Consider the following 22,023-nt stretch of genomic DNA (forward strand, 5'->3'; position numbering starts at 1 on the left):
CCAATCAGGTTATCAAAATCTCCACAAGTGGGACACAGTGTCAGAGGCAGATGAGAGAAAGAGAAAGGCACCTCATTCTTCCACAGCCTAAGCAAGAGTCCAGAGTTGGCAGACACAGTCATCTGGAAACTCACTTGTCCCTGGTACATAAGCACATCAGAAAAATTAGAAGGGAGAGATGAGAACCAGGACAAGGGCTTGGATTCAAAATAAATTCTAAGTGTTCTCCAAAACTACCCCCAAACCCAGGGAAATAACAGTTTTAGTTATTATGTCCTTCATATGACAGTTCCATGCTGCATTTGGGTTTGAGGTCACAGGGTGATTCAAAAAATATCCAGGCACCCACTTCTTCCCCTACTGGGCCTCAGGTTCCTTTACTGACATACACAGGGGTCAGTTTTAGGGGCACTCAGGGGATAAGAAAACAGAGTGGGAAATCTCTTAGAAGCCTAGGAAATATTGTGTGTGTGTCTGTCTGCTTCTTTTCCATTGGACAAAACTGGGGCACATGACCCCACTCTTTAACCAAGGCAACTGGGATATCTATTTTTCCCATGTGGGAAAGAAGCAACCCTATCAAAGCCCACTCCCACCCTCATACCAGATACATTCAACTGAATTTTGGACTGGTCACAAGAAATCAGGGAAGCAACAAGTCATGGAAGGAAGAGGGCTGGCCTCACCCCACAAGAGTGATGGCAGCCAGGAAACCTTTGGGAGCCATTGAGACCTGAACACAGGGAGGCGGGAGCAGAAAACAGGCACTAAAGGAGGATTGTAAGAGGCTATTAGCTGATGGGAGTTGAGGAGAAAAGGAGCAGAAGGGAACTTCCTTCTGCAACTTCCCAGCAGTTCCAGTGGCTTCCAGAGTGTTGGGAAAGGCAGGCTGAGCCCCAGGAAATATGACGAGATGGTGGCGGTTGACTCTCCTCCCCCACCCATGCCCAGCCTCAAGGCAGGAGGAAGGGGCCTGCTTTAATTTCCTTCTTGGGTCTTCACATGACAAAGGAGAAATATCACCCCACATTATTATCTCTCAGAAAATACTCTCTGGAACCATAAAAAGGGAAATACAGTGAAACCAGACCACGCAGGCTGCCCCCTAAATCAGAAGCTTCTAAATTATCACGGAGATGCTCTCTAATTCCTCTGGATGAAAACATTAAAGATGACAATGTCCCTTTAAATCAAAGGCCCTGGAGTTGCAGTCAAGAATCCTTGGGCTTTTTTGGTTGTTATTGTGTTGGTTTTTTTCCTTCTCTCCTTGTTGTGAGGATTTTTTTTGGGTCTCTTTTCACCTTGTAATAAAATATAAATCATAACTTGTGAGGGCATACTGCAGCACAAGCTATGAACACAGATTTTCTGAAAATGAAGGTATTTTTTTAATGGGGCTCATCTCTGGCAAACAGGAGCATTTCAGATGATGGGTCTGCTACTTAACTTCACACTCATTTTTCAGTACTGCACCAGGCCTCACTGTAGCTCCCCATCCCCGTGATAGAACAAGTGGAGGCTAAAGGGATGCCCTGTATCCCTCCAACGTAGGCTACTCACTCAGGCTGTGCTACATGGGTGGAAACTCCAGAGCCCCTGCTGGGTGTGGAGGTTTTGGACTGAGGAGGAACATTCCAGGCCAGGAGAAGTGGTACTGTCCTGGCCAACTGAACCAGAGACCAGTGCAGACCACAGAGACGGGATGGAAAACCCAGTGAGAGACATCTCCCTGGCAGGGCTCTACCACAAGGCCTTCACTACTCAGCACTGATATGAGAAAAGGGAGAGAGGATGAGAAAAAATGAGCAAGTTGATCCCAGAAAGGCCAAGAGCTGAGTTCAGGACATCCCTACAATATCTGTCTCTGGATCTTCTCTTTCCTCAACCTCCACACACACACACACCCCAGTTCCCACTTTTGAAAGTGGAAATTCTATGCCTATAAAGTCCACTGGTCAGTTGTCCCTGAGGCTAGAAATCAGACTTGGCTAGTTCAGAAAAGCTGTTAAGTCTTGGTTCTAACATAGCAGATGTAGCTGGACTCCTGATACTCACAGCCTCCTCTCCCCACTGAAATGACAGGAACTGACAGAGGCTTTGACACACTGCTCCTGCTCCCTGATTTCCTCCACACCTTATTTCCCGTCATTTTCCAGGGATACCAAGTGGCTGGAAAGAAGGACCACTGACCTCCAGGGAAGATTCAGGCTTTGTCCTTCTGCCATACCACAGGTGGCCAGGCCCTCAGAGCTTTGTCCACAGCTTCGTTGTCTCATGGGGGCTGGCAGGGGCGGGCACGGAGTGTGCTCTCTGACAGATGTGACTCTAAATACAGGTCCTTTTAGAGTCGTGACTGGCTGCCCCAGCGCTTCACCCATCATATTCAGAGATAAAATTCCATCTCACTCATTCTTCTGCATCCACATGGTCCCGGGCCTGGACAGGCACTCATTAATCACCAGCGACTGGGCGCGGGGCCACGCCAGCCAGAGCCCGGGTCCCTCCCGGTGCTGCACCCGCCACTGCTAACAGATGGACTGCGAAGGTCTGCTCAGAGGCCTCATTTTTCATCCGGGAGAGAAGGCCGGCAGCACCCTGGAGCACAAGGCCCCCGCGCCTGGCACTCTTGGAAAGCCGCTGGAATTTATTTCATTCATTTGAATACAAATGCAATTGAGACAAAATCCTCTCTGTTTCAGAAGCCATTTGCTCCATTGCCGTTTCTTGTCAAGTAAAGGAATGGCCCGGGAGGGAGTGTGGCAAGAAAGGGTTCTCTGCTGGTTGGGCCTTGTTGCCCAGCCACTGCCTCTGTGCAGGAGGTATGCCCCCCCCCCCATCCACTCAAGGCTGTGGATAGGCTCAAAAGGGCTGTCCTGGGGGTAAATGGCAGGCTCGGAACACCCTCTGAGCAGACACAGACTGCTAATGACCCAGGAGTGAGCAACTGCGGAACTTCCATCTTCCCCGTGGTGGTGACCCCTGTTCACTGGCTCTAGGTCTAGAAGGTGGGTCGAGAGGCTCATTCCCTCAGCACAGTCTCTGGGGCAGGGAGATATGCGTAGCCCTCAGCCTGACTGTTAGTCCAGGGGCAGCCACAGCAGCACCTCGGACAGCTCCTTGGATCTTGGCCTAGCTGGGTCTGAGCAAACTCAAGGCCCAGGAGTTGCTCTCAGGGCTACTCAGATACAGAGTTGAGCTGGGTAACCAAGGAGAGTCTTTGATGGAAAAAAGACTCTTCTTGGGACCAGAGAGATAGTGCAGGTGTTAAGACTTTTGCTTTATGCACAGAGCACCCCAGTTTGATTCCTGGCACTGCATATAATCCTCAAAATGCCACTAAGGAGTGATCCCTGAACACAGAGCCAGGAGTAAGTCTTGAGCACTGCATGATGTGACTCATAAAAAGAAGCAGAAAAATAGCTGTGGACTGTAGATCTAAGGGAGGCTCTGACTAGAGTACTCCCCTGAGATAGCTTCTCTTTGAGGTGCCACTGTGTGACTTCAAGTCTGTAAAGAAGCGGTGGCCAGTCCACAGCATCCATCAAGGCAGGGTTCACCCCAGATTGAGGGCTTAGATGGGGGGAAAGTTTTAAAATCAATACCTTTCAGATTAGGTTTTCCTTTTATAGGATTAAAAGCACTGGACGCAGTCTGAGGAGATGTCTGAGGGCCACACCCCGGTGATTTGTACTTTTGAACTTGCAGGCACAACACAGAGAAGTGGGGTGTTCTACAAAGCAGCAGGAAGGCCTGAGCACCTCCACTCATGATTGATGCAGGAACCCCCAGGCCCTTGCCTGCTGCCAGTGTGGAGAGGGAACTTGGGCCATAAGGTGGCAGGAAGGGGGCTTAGCCACATGGTTCCCAAGCACAGAGCACTCTACAACCTCACAACCTCCAAGTCCCAAATACACCTTCTAATTCCTCACACGGCAGTCTTTCAGAGTTGATTTTTGTGTGTGTGAACAGTAATAAATAAATAAGAAAACCCTTTTGAACTGTGGCCTGTGGGTAAGAAGGAATTTTTATCAAGATCAGGAGGATGAACTTGTGGGAGTGAACTCCACCTAGACAAATCCTTCAAAAGCAGGACCTCTGGCACAGCATCTGCCATGAGCTTTAACACTAATGGTCTTATCTAAACTGTCATTAAAAAATTAATAGGATTAAAGGGGGAAGGAGAAAAAATTAATAATTTTACAAAGAACTCTTGGAGGGAGCTGTGAGTTCTTTATGTACATGGACAGAACTTCCCCAAGACACCTGCTATGTGCCTTCTTGCCCTCCCAACACCCCACTTGGACACCATGTTTTCCAGCCCAAGCAAGGGATCCCTACATCTTCCAGGAGGTGAGATGCAGGTCAGGTACCTAGGGCTTAGAGTCCAGAGAACATGGGGGTGGGTTCTATGAGGGCCTTTCAGCAAACAAGGTACTCTTCAGCACCAGCCCTGATATCTCAGGAGAGGGAGCAACTGGGGTTACTGAATAGGGACTGAGGTGAGAGAAGCCTGGCATAACAGAGCTGTAGGACATGACTGATGCCCAGTTCCTATCATGGACTGGGAGCCCCTGATCTGACTGTCAGGCCTGTGAGGCTATCTGCTAGTGTCCTGTGCGCCTAAGGTGCCCCAGGTTTATTGGGACTTAAGAGTAGAGGAACAGATGATCTGTAAGACCCTTCCCTCCTTTGTGCCCCATATGTCCCTGAAATGCAGAAATGCCCTTGCCAGGACAAGTCCATTAACAAGTTTTCCTGGAAAACTCTTAGAAGTCCTTCTCTCCATTCCAGGGAGCAGCCCTCCTAGCATGCCCTGGCTACACCTGACCTAGCCATACTAGCAATGCTGCCAAAGCAAAGGAGGCAGTTGAGTGGGAAAGTGCAGCTATTAGTGTCCTCAGAGCCTTCCTCTCAGAGACAGTGAGAAATAATCGAAGGTTCACTTGCTTTGGGGAACATTCAGACTAAGAAACAAGTTTCCTCCCGAGCTTGACAGTCAGTCCTCAGAGCTGCTCTCCTGGTAGAGACACAGGCCACCCCATCCACTGGCACCCCATATGTTCCCACTCCTCATGGGAACAACATATGGATGTGGCCTCTCCCTTCTTGCAGTGGCTTTCCTAGGTTTCTTTTGGACTTCACAAAGTGCTATGGAAAAAGTTCTAGGATGTGTGTTGAAAGGGCCCTTCCCTCCCACCAGCCATCCTTTATGGGGCCCTCTGGACCCTGCAGCCTCAGAAGGCAGTGGTAGTCAGACCACTATATCACCCCCTGGGAGTACCTGAGCTCCCAGAAAGATCCCCAGGTAACCCTGAACCCAGGCCACACCCTCTTTCCTTTACATAGGATAGAAAACAGGGATGAGGGGTCACAGGGCTTCTCAGGCTTCTCAGGGCTCCAGAGCTGCACCCCAAGTTTTTGCTCTACAGGTACTGCTCCTGCATCTGCTGAGCAGCTGGAAAAAGACAGGGTCCCCAGATGGCTAAGCCTGCTAAGGGCATGGGGTCTTTTTTAAATTAAATTTCTTGATTTTAGACATTGTAGTGTACAGAGTTGTTCATAATACAGGTTTTTATTTTTCTGGCATTCAATATTCCATCACACATATAAAATTTTCTCCAACCTGGTCATCAGTTTTTCAACCTCCCCAAAGCCTGCCCTCCCACCACCATTCCACATGCATACACACACACACACACACAAACACAAAGCTTGAACTACTGAACTCTTCCAAATGTTCACTCCAATTGAGAAGAAACTGTCACAAGTCCTTGGCTTCCTCTGTACCAGAGTCCCTGGCTACACACCAGCCAGCCTTGGTGCAAACATAGCGTGGTCGTTCACAGACTAATAAACTGGAAGAATTATGATTCCTGTAAAATGCAGACATATCTGGGGTATCCACTTAACCATACATGTAGAATAAATTACTTTTGGATGACGCTTTTTAATTGAAATGAACTAATGGCTTAGTAATATGTTGCAATAAGAAGAATATTAGGATGATTAAAAGATCTGAAAACTAGCGAAATTAAATGATTAAACATAATGCTGAGTAAATGAACAAACCTGTGTATATTAATCTGCCTGGGCCCTGGCAAAGGGCCATGTAACTACATGCATATCATAGCCCTAAACCCATGCATGAGTCCCCTCTCCTGCACTCCCTACTACCCCATCAATTCTTCCCACGGATAAACACTCTGTGGGGTACAAAAGATAGCACTTATTGTTTGACCAACATGCTGTGTGGGCTTCCAGGAATGGCTTCATAGGTCATTTTTCTTCTCTGCTTTGAACCTCCCAGTGCTCTCCACTTCTTGAGTATAAGGTATCCCTTCCCCCAGTGCTCTTACCTAAGTTTCCTTTTGAGATGGTCAGACCCACCCACACTTGGGATGTGGCAGGATATTTTGAATAGAGAATAATAGAGTCTATGCCCCATATTTTCACTGGGCCCCTCCACCTGTTTTCCTTTGCTCAGCCCTGTGAGCTGGAGTCCTAGGTCTTAGGAAGAAGCAGGAGGAAATGTCATAATCAGAAGCATTACAGGTTCCTCAAACTCCCTCAGCTGCAATGCAGGGTGCAGAAGGAGGATCTCCCCTGCACTTCCTCCTTCACCTTTTGGCCCCTGGTTTTCCCAACCTGTGCCCCATGTGTGCCTTTTGTCTTATCTAAAAAACTGATTAACTTCCTGCCTGGGCTCATCCCCTTGCCTGCCCAGAGGTAACACAGGTTGTTTCTTTTCTGATCATATAAATCTTTCGTGCCCAAGTCACACTCATAATTAGTTGCATAAAAATTCAGTTTACGGCTAGAGCTGTTATTCAGAAGCATGAAAACATTGGAAAGTTTTGTTTGGCTCTCAGAAAAAAATTCTCAAGGACTCCATGAACAAAAGCTATGGGCTGGTACTAATAATAGTACAGCATTAGGGCATTTGCTTTGCATGCAGCCAACCCGGGTTTGATTCCCTATATTCCTTATGGTTCCCCAAGCCTGCTAGGAATGATCCCTGAGCACAGAGCCAGGAGTAAGCTCTGAGCACCACTGGATGTGACCCAAGAAAACAAAATTAAAAAAAAAATTAACCCAAAACTCATTAAGGATCCAGTTCAATTCCCAGAAGAGCCCCACTTGCTGGAGTCATTGTTTTAAACTTAGAATTCCTGGCACATGTGCATTCTGCCATACCCGACTCTGCCATGGTGGCCCCGGAGCCCCTGGGTGACTGAGAAGCCCATGTTTCCTCAGCTAGGGCTTCAGAAAGCCCAGCAAAGACCTCTTCTCAAATGAAAATATATTCCCTGAGCAGAAGTGCTGACCAGCCCCGTTTTGTAGCACATAGTGCTGGAAAATAGTGGCATGGAATTACATTAAGTCCAAGGCTGCTAAAGGAAAAGTCAGCTTTTGAAAAGTTCCAGATAAAGTGCTGCAATCTTCTCAATGGCTCCATATAATCGGCTACAGGCACTGGATTCATCTTCCCCAATTTGGCACATTCAAAGTCACGGAAAGGAATTGCTTTCCCAGAATTACCCACGGGAGAAAAGTGAGAGCATGGCGTGAGGACAGCCTTGAGCAGCTGCAGCCCCATCTTAGGGGACCAGCACAGGAAGCAGATCTTCAAAACCCCATAGGGATGTAGGTTGCCCTGCAGAGAATCTGCCAAGTTGGGAGTGATTTTCTCTAGAGTTCCCTGTGCTGGAGACCCAGCCATCTTGAATCAGTCCCAGGTGATGTCTGCTGAGCACAACTACTAGCCTTTCATGAGCATGAGTGCTGGGACCAGATCTCAGGTCAGAAGGATCTTCCATAGACTTCTTAGCCCCTTCAAGTTGAGTCTGAGGTCTATTTCACCACTATCATGGCAGTGCCCTTCAGCCACTGCTGAAGGGAACAGAAATGCACTCCATGGCTCTGTCTCCCAATGAGGAGACCAGACTGACTCTCATAACAGAGAGAATATACAGCAGAATGCAGCTGGACATTTTTGAAATGCTAATGCACGCTCTGCAACTTAGTTGTGTTTTTTTTTCTTTTCCTTATTGGCTTCTTTATATGACATTTCACAGTCCTGTGGCCTCAATAGCTGAATCTGCCTCATAAAAACGACAGCACAGTGATTTAAGGAGGAAAGTCAGTCCGCGTGCAATGCATGGTTGTGCTTCGCCAGTGTCAGCTCAGTACCTCATACCAAGGGTCACTGTTCATTTGCCATCCATCATGAAGGCTTTTCATGAAATCCCGCAGAAGAGCCGGCCTCTTCCCTGGCTCTAGCTCTCATTTGAGAGGTGCAGGAAATACTGTTGGAAGCACACACACACTTGGTGGAGTTCAGAGCTCCTAGGAAAGGATGATCTGAAGGAAGGGTTTGGAACATGCAAAAAACGAGATGTGTAAGCCTGGAGTGAGCTAGAGTGTTCTGCTGGAGGAGTGAGCAAATGACTGTCAGTCTCCAGTACCTGTGTGTTTTGAGCCTGACACAAACTGTGTTCCCCAAATTAGTGCTCTTCCACATCCCAGCCACAGTCACCTCTGTCGCTAGCACTTCCCACAAGATGTTAGCTTTGAGGAACTCTATAAATATCAAGAAGCCAAGTCTTAAAAAGTACACGCTCACGGGGACAGGCTGAGGTTAGGAATATGGAGGAGGCTTGGGCCTGATCATTGGACTGATCGGGAACTCCCAGAACCCAAATAAATATGAATCTTTAAAACAAAACAAAAAAAAAAACGCTGGGCTCGGAGAGATAGCACAGCCGTGTTTGCCTTGCAAGCAGCCGATCCAGGACCAAAGGTGGTTGGTTCGAATCCCGGTGTCCCATGTGGTCCCCCGTGCCTGCCAGGAGCTATTTCTGAGCAGACAGCCAGGAGTAACCCCTGAGCACTGCCGGGTGTGGCCCAAAAACAAAAAACAAAACAAAACAAAATCCCTGTCTGAGACAACCTTCAAACCCTGAAATAGTTGCGCCTCTGAGGGTTCTTTTCTTTTCATCTTGAAATGCACCCGACCCTGAATCACACAGGTTTGAACTGGGTGAGCCACTTACCAGTGATCTTCCCATAAGCCAACGGCAGCCACTAACAGTGTCTATAAATACTCTGCAGTGTTGTGAATTATTTTCTCATCCTTGTCATTTTCTTAACACTTTTCTTCAGCTCACTTCATTGTAATAATGCAGTCCATATAGAATACACATAACCCATAAAGTATGCGCTAATCAGCTGTGTCATCAGTAAGGCTTCAGGTTAATAGCAGACTATTAACAGTAAAATCTATGGGGAGTCAAAAACTATACGTATCTATTTAGCTGTGTGGGAGTGGGGTATAGACACCACTAACCCCACGGAGGGGTCAAATGTAATATATTCTGTTTCAAAGTAATATATGCTGACTTTATCCAGTTGTACTTTAAGTTGAAGAATCAACCCCTGTAGAAAGAAGACTTTCTTTTTCCTCAGGGTGCCCAGCCTCGATTTCTTTGGGGGCATAGACACCCACACAAGTATTTTAATGATTGAGGGTCAGTCTACAGTTTGTTCTACAACTTACTCCTCTCACCTAAAACCCTATTGGGTCATTCCAATAGATTTCCCCAACTGTTTCTACTAGTTGGACAATGAGACCTATTTGAGGCCAAAATGTGGTACATTTGGGGAAGCAGGCCCTGAGGATGGAAGCTCTGCTGGGTCTTTGTTGTTCACCACCATAAACAGTGCTGCAGTTGGCAGCTAGCCACGGCATCTCTGCACCCACCTGCAAATGAATCATTAGGTACTTTCACAGGAGCCTCCTAGTGGAGTCTAAATCCTCTGACTCTTGGCTCTGTGTCATGGTTTCCAGAGTTGGGGGAAGAAGATACAGCCTGCTCCCTCCTCCCTGCCTTGAATGGGGAGGGAGGCCTCTGAGATTTGTACTCAAATTTGCCCCTGAGATGCTGGGCCCAGAAAGAGATGCACATCTAGCACAGATGGGGTCTAGGGATAGGAGGACCACCTCACAGGGGAACCCCAGTTATTTCAGCACACAGATCAGGACTTTGGAGCGTGATCTTTCAACTCCAAGCAGTGTTGGTTCTGGGGATCTATGTGGTAAATTTCTGTGTTTGACTCATGCCTCTGAACTTGAACTGCAGCCTGTTTTGTCATTGTTGTGTTTGGTTTGGGTGTTTTTTTTTTAATTTGGGGGAAGATTAATATTTTTAAGCAGTGTTAGTTGTTGTTAGGGGGGCTGCTTCCAGGCCTGGAGCCTACTCCTGGTGATATTCAGCCAACTGGGCCAGGCAAATGAATGCTTGGTTCCATAGCAGGGCCTATGAGGTATACCCGGCAGTGCTTAGGTCCTGCATATGTGAAGCTCGCACCCCAGTGTGCATCACATGGGTTCTGGGTCTGGTGCCCAGCATGTATGAGGCTGTATGCTTCAGCCCTAGATAGAGCATTGATGCGCGCTCGTACAGACACACACACACACACACACACACACACACACACACACACACACACTCACGTTGGGAGCCACCCAAGCCTGACTGTTGCTCTACCAGGGGTCCTCAAACTTTTTAAACAGGGGGCCAGTTCACTGTCCTTCAGACTGTTGGAGGGCCAGATTACAGTAAAACAAAAATTATGAACAAATTTCTATGCACACTGCATATATCTTATTTAGAAGTGAAGAAACAAAATGGGAATAAATACAATATGTGGCCCGCAGGCTGTAGTTTGAGGACCATTGCGTCTAGCCCCATGTGTGCTCTACTCCACCAGGGACCTCCCTTCCACAGTGAACATGCATTTGGCTTCAGAACCACAGTCAGCACATTGGGGAGAGGGACAGATCACTTGTTCCATGTCTCCTGAGGCACTAGTTTCTACCTCCAAGGCCTCCCCAATTTGGTTAAGGGGCTTTGACAGGGTCAGGGGTGCCTTGTTTAGTTCGGGATTGACCTGTTGTCTGGATAGGTTTGATGCTTAAGAATAAGATTCTGGTTTGTTCTGAAACTTGTCATTGACCCCCTGACCCTCTGGTCCCATTGGATTGGGGTACTCAAAGGAATGGGCAGTGATCCTTAACTGGGTGCTGGCTCTGCTGGTCTCTTGGGCCTCAGTTTCCCACTTTTCACCTGAGGACAATCTGGCCAGTATCCTCAGAGACAAAACAAGGAGGCCTCTGAGACCATGTCTACCTGGCATATCCCCCAATAATAACCCCCCAGTGAGTGGAACAGTGACCCCAATCCAAGGTTCTGATTGAACCTGCCATATGACCCTTTCTGCAAGGAGGGAGAGTTCTCAGAACTCTCAGTCTTCTGCCACCCTTGGGGTCTCTGGAACAAATTCCTTCTCGAGGGTTATATCCCTCCTTACTCCTTATATCTCAGCACACTCCTGAGAGCCAACCCCACCCTGAATCCCAGCCACACCCACTAACCTTCCACTCCCAAAACTGGGGAGGTGGGACATCCACATCCTTCTCAGGAGTTTCCCACCAGCTCTGCTGGTTTGATTTGGGGGTTGAGTAAGGAATTTGAATCACACTGAACCCCTCTTACAGGCAGGCTGAGCACACATATGGAGAATGTCCAGGACTTCACAGAGATGCTGGGGGTAGGTAGGCCTAAAGGGCCAAGCTGCCATAGGAGGTTTCTTCCTGAGGCAAGTGGCAAAAGCCTGTCTGTAGAGATATCCCTGGAGCCTGTCCCAAGGATGTGGCTGCCTCTTGGCCCCTGGAATGAGGCTATGCCTGGAAGGGAAATAAAAAGGCAGGTTCAGAGTGTACATGGGTGGTTTGGCTGTAATTACATAGATGGGGTGCAGTGAATGAGATTGGGGCTCGTTCATCCTGACATAGACCATTCACTCAGCCAGCTGTAGCCTCCACACAGCTCAGAAGAGACAAGTCCCATACTAAGATCTGTCCATGGACCAGATTGTGCTCTTTGGAAGATGGCTTAAAGAACCCCCCAAGACAGAAAAAAGTTCCATAGAACAGAAGCAGGGTCCTTGCTTCCCCAGAATTTTGGCACCATGCACCCCCTCCCAGCTCTTGGGAAGTCTTCTTTCCTACCACTCACCACTCAGGAACTGACACTCACTTTTCTGAAGCTCCCTCTGCCATTCCACTGAGGCCTGCCACTGAGCCTGGTTTCACCAGTGGAGCCAGAGGAAAACCCCCACAATGTCCCCCCAGGACCCAGGTTCTTCATCCACAGTGCATGCAGATGTGGGGGACTCATCCTCACATGAGAGGTGCACATGCCTTTCCTCAAGAGACACAGGGACTCAAGTGCCTATTCCTCTTCCCTGGCTTGTCACTTCATTTGAAGTGACTGTAGTGCTGCCAGCTAGAAACCATCTTCAGTCCCATTCACCAGAGAATCCAAGGTCATGTCCACCCTAAGTCAGATACCTTGGTGCAGACCAAAATGTGCCAAAGGCTGGGGACCTAGGGGGTCCCCATTCAACACTTCCCAACTTCACACTTCTGTGAATGTGGTACTTCTTTGAGCAAGAAAGGGATCATTCTCAATCTTTCTCATTCAAACTGTGGCTTCCACCTGGCCCTTTCTCTTCTCTCCATCTTCCAGTCAGCACCTGGCTTACACCTGTGCCACTCCCTCCTAAATCATCTCTGTATCCTTTCCTCTCCCAGATCCAACAGGCCACTGTTCATACACAGCCAGGATCCATTTTAGCATTCCTATTACACCCCCACCTCCTGGGCTCAAATCCTTCTTTTGAGGTCTGAAGGAAGCTCAGAGGGCTAAGCATAGGCTTCACATGTGGGAGTGTGCAGTTCAGCCACTGGCACCACATGCCCCCCCCCAACCTCAGCTCCCCCTTTAATACTTGTTCTTGCTGCTAGGCTGAGTTTCAGATGAGCAGGCACTGAACTGTTCTGCTCACTAGAGAATTCTAGCTCTCTCCTGGCACTTAGTGAGGTCTCAGTGAGTGGTTGCTGAGAAACTAAGGGTGGTTCAGTGCTGGATTGCCAGTTGTGCAAGCAAGGATTGAGTTCCATTCCAGCTTCATCCCATATGTACCTGGCACAATCCAGCGCCAGGCTCTGTGTGTGTGTGTGTGTGTGTGTGTGTGTGTGTGTGTGTGTGTGTGTGTGTGACCTCAGGGCATGAAAGCAGCAAGAAAGGGAGGGGAATAAACAAGATAAAGTCATTCTTGAATGGGCATGACTCAAATTTTTTTCCTTGCTTATAACTCTGGCATAAGTCAATCCCATGCACTCAAGATTGTATCCAGTGCTGGGGAATCCAAAGGATAGAGAATGGTCTTGAGTTAGTACCTTGCAAGGTTGTTTGTTTATATCTAAGCCTATTGGAAGCATCAGTTACCAGCATATCTGCAGGTGATTAACCGGCATGTGTCTTGTGCTTCCCAGAAGGAAGCCAGCTGGAGAGAGGGGACACTGGGACAGGAAAGTAGAATCACTTAAGTCAAAAGAATAAGATGTGCCAGCCTGGAGAGATAGCACAGCAGCGTTTGCCTTGCAAAGAGCCAATCCAGGACCAAAGGTGGTTGGTTCGAATCCCATATGGTCCCCCGTGCCTGCCAGGAGGTATTTATGAGCACACAGCCAGGAGTAACCTCTGAGCACCACCGGGTGTGACCCAAAAACCCAAAAACCCAAAAAAAAAAAAAAGTATAAGATGTGCCTCTGTGTCAGGCTGGCTGGCCTCAAGCCTCTTGTGCTGTCAGGCATCCCCAAAGGTAAAGCATAGAGGTCAGAAGGAAATACACACACACACACACACACACACACACACACACACACACACACATTTCCATAAGAACCAGGTGAACTGTGGAATTTGAGAGATGTGGAAAATTGCCTGGTATTGTTGAGTGATGGGTTCAGAAAGGTGTACTTCACCACCTTCCTGCATGACCCTATTAAGTCACAGATATAGGGCAGAGCAAGGTGCTAGTTCAGAGCCACTGCAGTCACCTGCAGAGCTTATTCCAGAAAAAACAAATCTCTTGAAGAGGAAGGGGAAGAGAGCATAGAAAGAGACATGGCATGGCTCACTGCTCTGACCACCAGGGCTGGTCCACTATAGACAGGCAGGCAGAACACAGCAAGAGACTGGCCTTTCTACCAAGAGTGTCATTGAAAACAAATGTCCTTTGGGGAGCTATATGGAGTGTCAGAGATTGAATCTAAGTAGGCCAGGAGAAAGGCAAGTAAATTACCAATCTCAGATTTTCAGAAATATTTATTTAAAAAAGAAAGAAAGAAAACAAATGTTCCAGCCAGGATGAGTTCTATGAGTGTTGATGACCTTGGGAAGCTCACACCAACATAGTTAAGATTTGAAAATTTTCTGTTCTCTGGTAAAAAGCAAAGAATCCTCCTGGAGGACGCATGCTGGTGGGTTTGGGGGTATATGACGAGTTTGGATTGGCATGAGAAATAGCACTGACAGAGCTGAGATCCTGACCTTGTAATGGGGACATGATGGGGATCCTTGCATCTGCCACATCTGCCGTGGCCCTTCTCTAAGCTGCCAGGACTGAGGAAGGAGGGGCCAGGGACCATGCTTTGGGTTCCAAACCTTTTACCCCAAGCACCACAGGACCTGAGCAGCATGGTACTATACCTGGCATCACCAGGAGTGGCCCTCCTGTGTCCTTGTGTCCTTAAGAGGTTCCCTCCTTCCCTTCCAAAGGAAGGCCATGAGGTGGGATGTAGAGAGAAGGGTAGGAGCCAGGAGTATAGTGTCTGCTCTGGATAGGGGCGTCCTCTCAGGCTTGGCCCCTCATGGCCTCCATTCATGTGTACATGGCATTGAACCTCAAACTCCCTACTAAGCACTTCCCACGCCCTGTGGCCTATCCTGTGTTGATGAGCCTCATTCTGACACTTGTCCAAGCCACTTCCCCCCCCCCCCCGCAAGGCAATGGGGGTCCTGATGCTAAATCCAGACCCACAGGAGACATGATCCCAACTGCCTTCATCCCCCCTGAATTCCTACTCCTAGGCAGCTTCTACAGAAGGTTCTTAGAGCTGAAGCAACACCTGGGGAGAAAGGACATGTTTGTGCCTTCCAATCTCCTCATTCAGCTGTGCTATCTACCAGGACCTGCTTTGGGCATGTACTCAGAGTCCAAAATCTAAAAGTAGTACCCAACTCTTTATTCCTTTATTCTCTAGAGAGAGACACGTATCTCACCTGAGATCCAGGGTCAGAAGATATGGGCCCAAGGTTACTTAGCATGTCTCCAACAGACGGGGGAGTCTAGGGGCACTGAGGCCAGAGCTTCAGGCTGATGGGATCAGCACCAGGTTTGAAGCTGGAGCTTTCCCTGGGGACTCACCCTGGAAGTCATTATCTGAGGAAGGGGCCTAAAAGGGAGCAGAAGACTGTGGGGTAAGGGACAGGGACAGGGCAGGCATTACCCTCCCTTCAGAATTTTCACAGAGACTAGAGACTGTTGACACAAATTAAATCCATAAAACATTCATTTAATTAAACCTTAAATGATCCAAATATTTGCTATCAGGCTCACGGGAGCTGCATGCTGATGGCCTGTCAGTACTTGCCCCCCCCCCACATACACACACCCAGGCAGTGTGCTGGACTGACTGCATATTCACATAATTCAATTATAAGACTCAGGGCCCTGCACAAGGGAGGTGAGTCTTTCCTGTGTATAAATAAATCATAGGTTCTAAAAGAGGGTCCAGGTTCTGGCCTGTTACTCAGGCCCCCACCCTACCCCAACACCAGCACATCAGGTTTGCCTCAGTCCCCATCCCACCCACATTTTACCTACCCCCATCTTTTCAGACAATAATCCTCAAGCCGTGGGGTACCATGAATCCCCTGGGATATTTATTAAGCCCAAGTGCCCACCCACCATCAGTTGGGGGTGAAGGGCTTTTGCCTGTTGTTTTGATCAGCTGCCTTCACCCCTGTGTGATACAGAAGGGATGGGAACTCCACTTAAAAAGTAGAGGTTGGGCCGGAGAGATAGCACAGCGGTAAGGCATTTGTCTTGCATGCAGGACAGTGGTTCAAATCCCGGCATCCCATATGGTCCCCCGAGCCTGCCAGGAGCGATTTCTGAGCATAGAGCCAGGAGTAGCCCCTGAGCGCTGCCGGGTGTGACCCCCACCCCAAATAAAGTAGAGCTTTTTGGAAGGGCCTAAAGCCCCATCCCACCATCCCCCAGCTTCAGGGATCAAAGACTGACACTGGGTGTTCCATCTCCAGCAATGTGGCCTCCTACAGATGGTCATCACCTATTTTTCTAGTTTAGTAAACATGCTGGAAAGGAGCTGCAATGGTGGCAGGTACCCATTCCCCAGTCTAGGATGCCCAGGCTGGGCCTGCTGCAGGGGTGGTGACTCCTTGTGGCAGGGCAGAGGGACAGACGTGGTGGAAGAGGGAGATGGGCCACAAGCATCACTGTGTAGAGAATATGCTCGACAGTATGCTCATCCATTCCCACTGGGGCTCATCTCTGTGGAACCTCTCCTGCTCCTACCATGGGCCCCTCTGCACTAGCCTGTGAGTCAGGAAGGGTGGCTCTCTTCCTGGTTTTCATCTCTCTACTTCTCTGTCCATTTCTCACCTACTCTCATGGAGCAAGTCAGGTCTCTCTCATTCAGTTTCTAGGGCCCAGGCCTGGCCCCCTACATGAAACCTGCTTCTTGTACTTTTAGCTGTTTGCACCCCCTTTGCTAAACTCCCCCAAAGAAGGTGGTACAAGTGACATTCAGAAGTTCTAGGGCTGAACCCCCCACTCTGCACCTTGCTCTGTACCTCTCAACCCCACCCCCCAGACCCCACCAGAGTGCTAAAAGCAAAAGTACTCCCAGAGCCTCAAACACACACACAAACACACACACACACACACACACACACACACACGTTGCACACTAGGGAAAATGAGCCAGAGACAGTCCTAGCCTGTCCTATCCTATCCCTTCAGCTTGGACCTTCCTTCCTGGCATTTGAACAGCCTGAGCACCTCTTTCCCTGAACCCAGTGATGGCAGGGGAATCTTTCAGGCCCTCCCTCTCACTTGAAGCATGACAAGCCCCAGTGCTCTGGGATCCAGTGTAAGCAGACGAGTTCCTCAGGTGGCAGCCCACAGGCGCCTCTGCACACAGACGGCTGTAGTAGTGCATGGCCGCTGCTCAGAAATTCAAAGCCAAGTTCTCAGAATCCTCAGACAGAAACAAACCTTGAAAGGTCAGGAGTTTTGTTCCCAGACCTCGGACAGTGCAACCTTTAAATCAACCCCAAGTGGGTATGCAGGGGGTCAGCAGCCCCCCTTACTCTTGAACACTCTTGGCCAAGTCCAGCCCCCATTTGTCTCTGAGCATAGTCTCAAGAGCCTCTATATCTATCTGCCAGGTCCTGAACATCCACCCATAGGGCTCTGACAGCCCCTGTTCTTGGCTCTACTCACAGATCCTGCCTCTGTTCTGTTCCCAGAGCTGTTTGCTCTGAGACTTCCTAGAGCAATTCAAGCATACCATCCTGGGGTGGCCCAGGATGTAAGTCCATTTGTCCATTTGTCTGTCTTGTCTGTTTATGCAGTTCTTAGCGAACCTACCCCAAATCTGTGCCTGACGTCCCTGTCCTTTCCCCTTGCAGAAGTGGTTCAGCTCAGCCTGGCCCCGGAGGAGAGGGTACGTGTGATCACCGTGACTGTGGGGATGAGCACAGTGCTAAGCTGTGCCATCCGTGGAGATCTACGGCCTCCCATTGTCTGGAAGCGCCATGGGCTGGCCCTCAACATCCTGGACTTGGAAGACATTAATGTGAGTCCCGGGGCTGGCTTTGTCCTCACTGGTACTGGAAGGGAAGAGGTCAGAACACTGGGGTTGCGGGAGGGGCCTGTTGGGGCCAGAGTACTCTATTTTCCCATATTTGGGGCTTGCAACCCTTGGGCTGGAGGAAAATGGAGGGCCAACAGAGAGGGAGGAGAGTGGCCCCAAACCTGCCCACCCGTCCCCTAGCCAGAAAGGACTAGAGAACACCTCTGCCAGAAAGTGTCATGGAAATAAGATGTGAGAGGAGTGAGCTCTGTCAGAATCCCACCCTGCCATCCACTCTGGCTCAGAGGGAGGCATAACAAGCCAGACAGCAACCAGGAAACCCAAGTACAAAGAGGCATCTCAGACCCTGCAGCAAGGTTAGACATCCATATCTGGGTGTGAGATCAGGTGTCCCCAGGAGAGAGAAATATGAGCCACTGGTGGGGTGCAGTGTCAGGTGAGGAGATGAAGGACTGGACAGCAGGTGGGAGAGAGCTGTGTTTGTGTGTGTCTTGGTGGTTCAGGACAATGGTGTTGATGAGTCAAGGAAGGGATAGGCCTATTGCAAGCAGCAGGGATATTTTTGGACTCTGAGGAGCCAGGCAGCACAGGATGGGCCCCCAGTATCACCTTGTACCACATCTTTCACTTTGAATAATCTACCTTTTCTTTCTTCTTTCTTTCTTTCTTTCTTTCTTTTTTCTTTCTTTCTTTCTTTCTTTCTTTCTTTCTTCTTTCTTTCTTCCTTCCTTTCTTTCTTTCTTTCTTCCTTCCTTTCTTTCTTTCTTTTCTCTTCTTTCTTTTCTTTCTTTCTTCATTGAGTCTCAATGAATCAATCTATTAGAAAACTCTCATAAGCTTTGAAGACTAAATGCAATAACTCAAGTTTATTTATTGGCCCTGGTTTGGCATGTGGGGTGAGGCGCATTCCCAGAAGATCCCATGAGAAGATGGTGACATCACCCACACAGGGGTCCCTTAGATGGATCCCCAGTGCCCAGCTGGAGCTGCAGCAATGCAAATCTCAAGTACAGGGAAGGACCCCTGGGTTCTCAGATCTGTCTGAGATTGGACAGGTTGGCCTTGAGAAGGAAGAACTTTGGGTGAGTGACCAGTTCCCACTACCACCTCTAAGGTGGTCCAGAATGGAGCTTCCCTGGGCTATGTAAACCTACAAGTTGAACTAGCACAAGGAACCAAGATGCATCCCTAAAAGACCAATTCAGGCCACTTAGCTGAAGCACCCAACCATCCACTAGACTGCCGCACAGAGGAGGGAACCACGCATGAGGTAGTGAGCTCCCCATCTGTGGAAACATGCAAATACAAGCAGCACTATAATCAGCAATGTCTCGGCCCCATGACCTCATAGGTCCCTTCCTGCTCTGAGAATGCTCTGTGTGGGAGAGGCTCAGCATGAAGCTCTGATGCTGCTGTTCTCTGAGCCTGGTGAGACTGTTTCCCCGTGACCTCCCTGCTGTGGAGAGTGAGCAGAGGTTGAAGTCACCATTTCTGAGCAGGAGGATAAGATGATCTGTTACCTGGCTCTTAGGTGTCCAGGGTTTATCTGCCAGGGAAGGTAGCCTCCTATTAGGGTGCAGGGATGTGTGTTGGGGTATACAGCTTCAGGAGTCAAAAAGCTCTCAAAGTAGATCCACATTAACTATGTTGGACCAGTGCTGATCAATTCAGAACAAGGGCTCTCTGGCATCATGTGTGGTTCTTAGGGCTCTATTTAAAGACATCAGAAATAAAGGCAGAGGCAGAACTCCTCTTAATGCACTTGCCATCAGCTAATTAAATTACTTGGAGTGTTTTTTCCCTTCCCTTGAACATGCCTCCAGCACCAACTCAATTGCATTTCTACTTTTCACAGTGAGGTTAGCAATTTGGGTAATTGTGGGTGCAACTGGAGATTAATGACCTCTCGTTACCTCCGGGGGAACACTTGCTGCTCATGGCCAAGTCAGCAGCCCACTAACAGACAGGGCCTGGCGCTGCTCAGAAGCCCCTGCATAAAGGTTCAGGGAAGAACCGGGGGTCCTCAATGGATACATACAGCAAATGCAAACACACACACACACACACACACACACACACAGGAAGCTAGGCTTAAGCTTCAGTTTTGTCACTTATTAAGACTTGTACAGGGCATCTGACTGTGATGAGCCTCAGTTCCCCCTCTGTGACATGGGAATGAACTCCTTTATCATAAGTATAGCGAGGATTCAATGAGAAGGTACTTAAGGTTCTGCACATAGAGTGCCTTAAGTTGCTATCACTCATTATTATTGCTATCACTGTTATCCCCGTCACTATCCATAAGGCTGCTTCTTCCCAACACACTGCCATCTTAATGACAATTAGAAGTTGCCAGCAGCTCAAGGCAACTCTCCAGACAAGTATACGATCATGGGGCACCCCTGTTGCCTGCCGTTGGGGACTAAACACATCCCTATCATCCTTGCTGACTGGCCAATTTCAAGGAGTCCAGAAAAGTTTTGGGCAAATTAAGCCTTAGTTTTACATTATGGGGAGTGGGGGTGCTGATGTCCTGTGTGTGAAAGGGCCCTCATCGCAGCACCCAGCTTGTCAGTGGCAAGCCATTTCTGGGAACACAATAACATTCCAAGGAAGGAACAAGGCTAGAGAGCATAGAGCCAGACCATCTGGAATCATAGAGCATATTTGGTTTAGGGGCCACACCAGCTTTGTGCTCAAGACTTACTCCCAGTCTTACTGGGTCATTATCCAGTGCCAGCCATCAAACCCGGGCCTCCTGCATGCAGAGCATGTGCCCAGCCAGACTTCAACATTTTGAAAGCCAGCCTTGGTGAGACTGAGTAGGACCAGGAGCAAACTCCGTGGGAGCTGGGATCCCTGAGTCTCTCAGCCAATGGCTTGCAGGTGATGCAATCCCGCCCCTTGCAGGCAGCTCCACAGTCACACGGGGAGAGATTAGAGCCAACAGTGGCAGGTTGAGAGGTGGGAGGTGTGGGGTCTCCTTTCTCTGTCACTTAGCGGAGAGACATCTTGATTGGCAACAACACGTTAATCACTTTTCCACTGCTCTCTTAATGAAAAGCTTTCATGGACAACAAAATATTAATTTGTCTTGTCTTATCTATTAGGAATTCCGTTAATGAACTCCGTCACAGAGCCATTACAGAAAGCCATCCTAATGACACATGTAATTAAACTTCTCTGACTTGCAAACATCAAGGATGCCTGGAGCATCAAAATCATCTTTGATTAGCAAAGAAACACACCCATTCGCCTGAGGCACCCAAGAAGCAGGGTTGCCCAGAGCAGCAGCTCAGAGTCACCAATATCCAGTCTGCTGGCACAGACTCCCCCTGAGCCCACCTCTGGGCTCCCTCACGAAATGTATGTTCCAGAACACGAGCTTTTCACCTGGACCTAGAGCAAAAACCATGTCCAGGTCACAGACGCGAAACTGTTGGGGCAGGTTCCATAATAAGAGGGGGGGCAAAGAAAAAGAAGATCCTGATATATTGGGATCTGGGGAAGACTCCAGAACAGGAGTAAAAAATCTAGATTGGAATGGGGGCTGGAATGTAGCACATGCAAGACCCTGAATGTTTAAGGGTTTAAGGGTCTAAGCTATTCCCTGTGGACAACACGGACCCTAAGAAAGGTAATCTGGCCAGATCAGTGTATCCTCTGGTACTCCTGAGCCCCTTCCAGCCTCAGATCAAATATGTACCTCCAGTGATAGGTCTTGGAAATGAGGGCAGCCCCCCAGTGTTCTTTGGTTCTTCCTTCCTTCTGCAGATCTTCCTTCCCTTCAGATCTCAGTTTTCATCAAAAGTTCCCCTCTATGTACCCCCAAGTGCCCTATGGACCTGGCAAGCTTCCGCAGGGTGCCTGAGACACCCACCCCTTCCCAAGGACCACCATTGTCACCCTAACCCAGTTTGCTAAAGGACTCTGCCCTAACAGACATACCCAAGCAGAGAGCAGCATAAGGGAGGACATGCACAGAGCCCAAAGTCAGGGTCTTCTGAAGGGCAGCAGTGGTGGCAGATTTGCTGCCTCAATGCAGCTCAGACCTATCTGTGAGTCAGGACCCTCTCTGGATGCCTGATGGGGATCAACCAATCAATCACTCTGAGGCCTCCAGTCAGCTCCTAAAGCCACTTCCCTCCCCCATCCATGGCAGCTCCCTGCTCTGATTGCACAGTGCCCTTGAGACTTTATATAACAGCAGG

At 48.9% G+C, this 22,023-nt stretch overlaps 1 protein-coding gene across 1 annotated transcript in view; it reads left to right on the top strand.

Moving 5' to 3' along the window:
- FSTL4 (follistatin like 4) overlaps positions 1 to 22,023 on the top strand; it is a 336,185-nt gene that overhangs the window by 259,393 nt on the left and 54,769 nt on the right. Inside the window, exon 7 of the mRNA XM_049786821.1 lies at positions 17,628 to 17,794. Within this exon, the coding sequence (XP_049642778.1) occupies positions 17,628 to 17,794 (167 nt within the window). The remainder of the gene's footprint in view (positions 1 to 17,627; positions 17,795 to 22,023) is intronic.

Source organism: Suncus etruscus, chromosome 14, assembly GCF_024139225.1.
Source record: "Suncus etruscus isolate mSunEtr1 chromosome 14, mSunEtr1.pri.cur, whole genome shotgun sequence".
Classification (NCBI taxonomy): Eukaryota; Metazoa; Chordata; class Mammalia; order Eulipotyphla; family Soricidae; genus Suncus; species Suncus etruscus.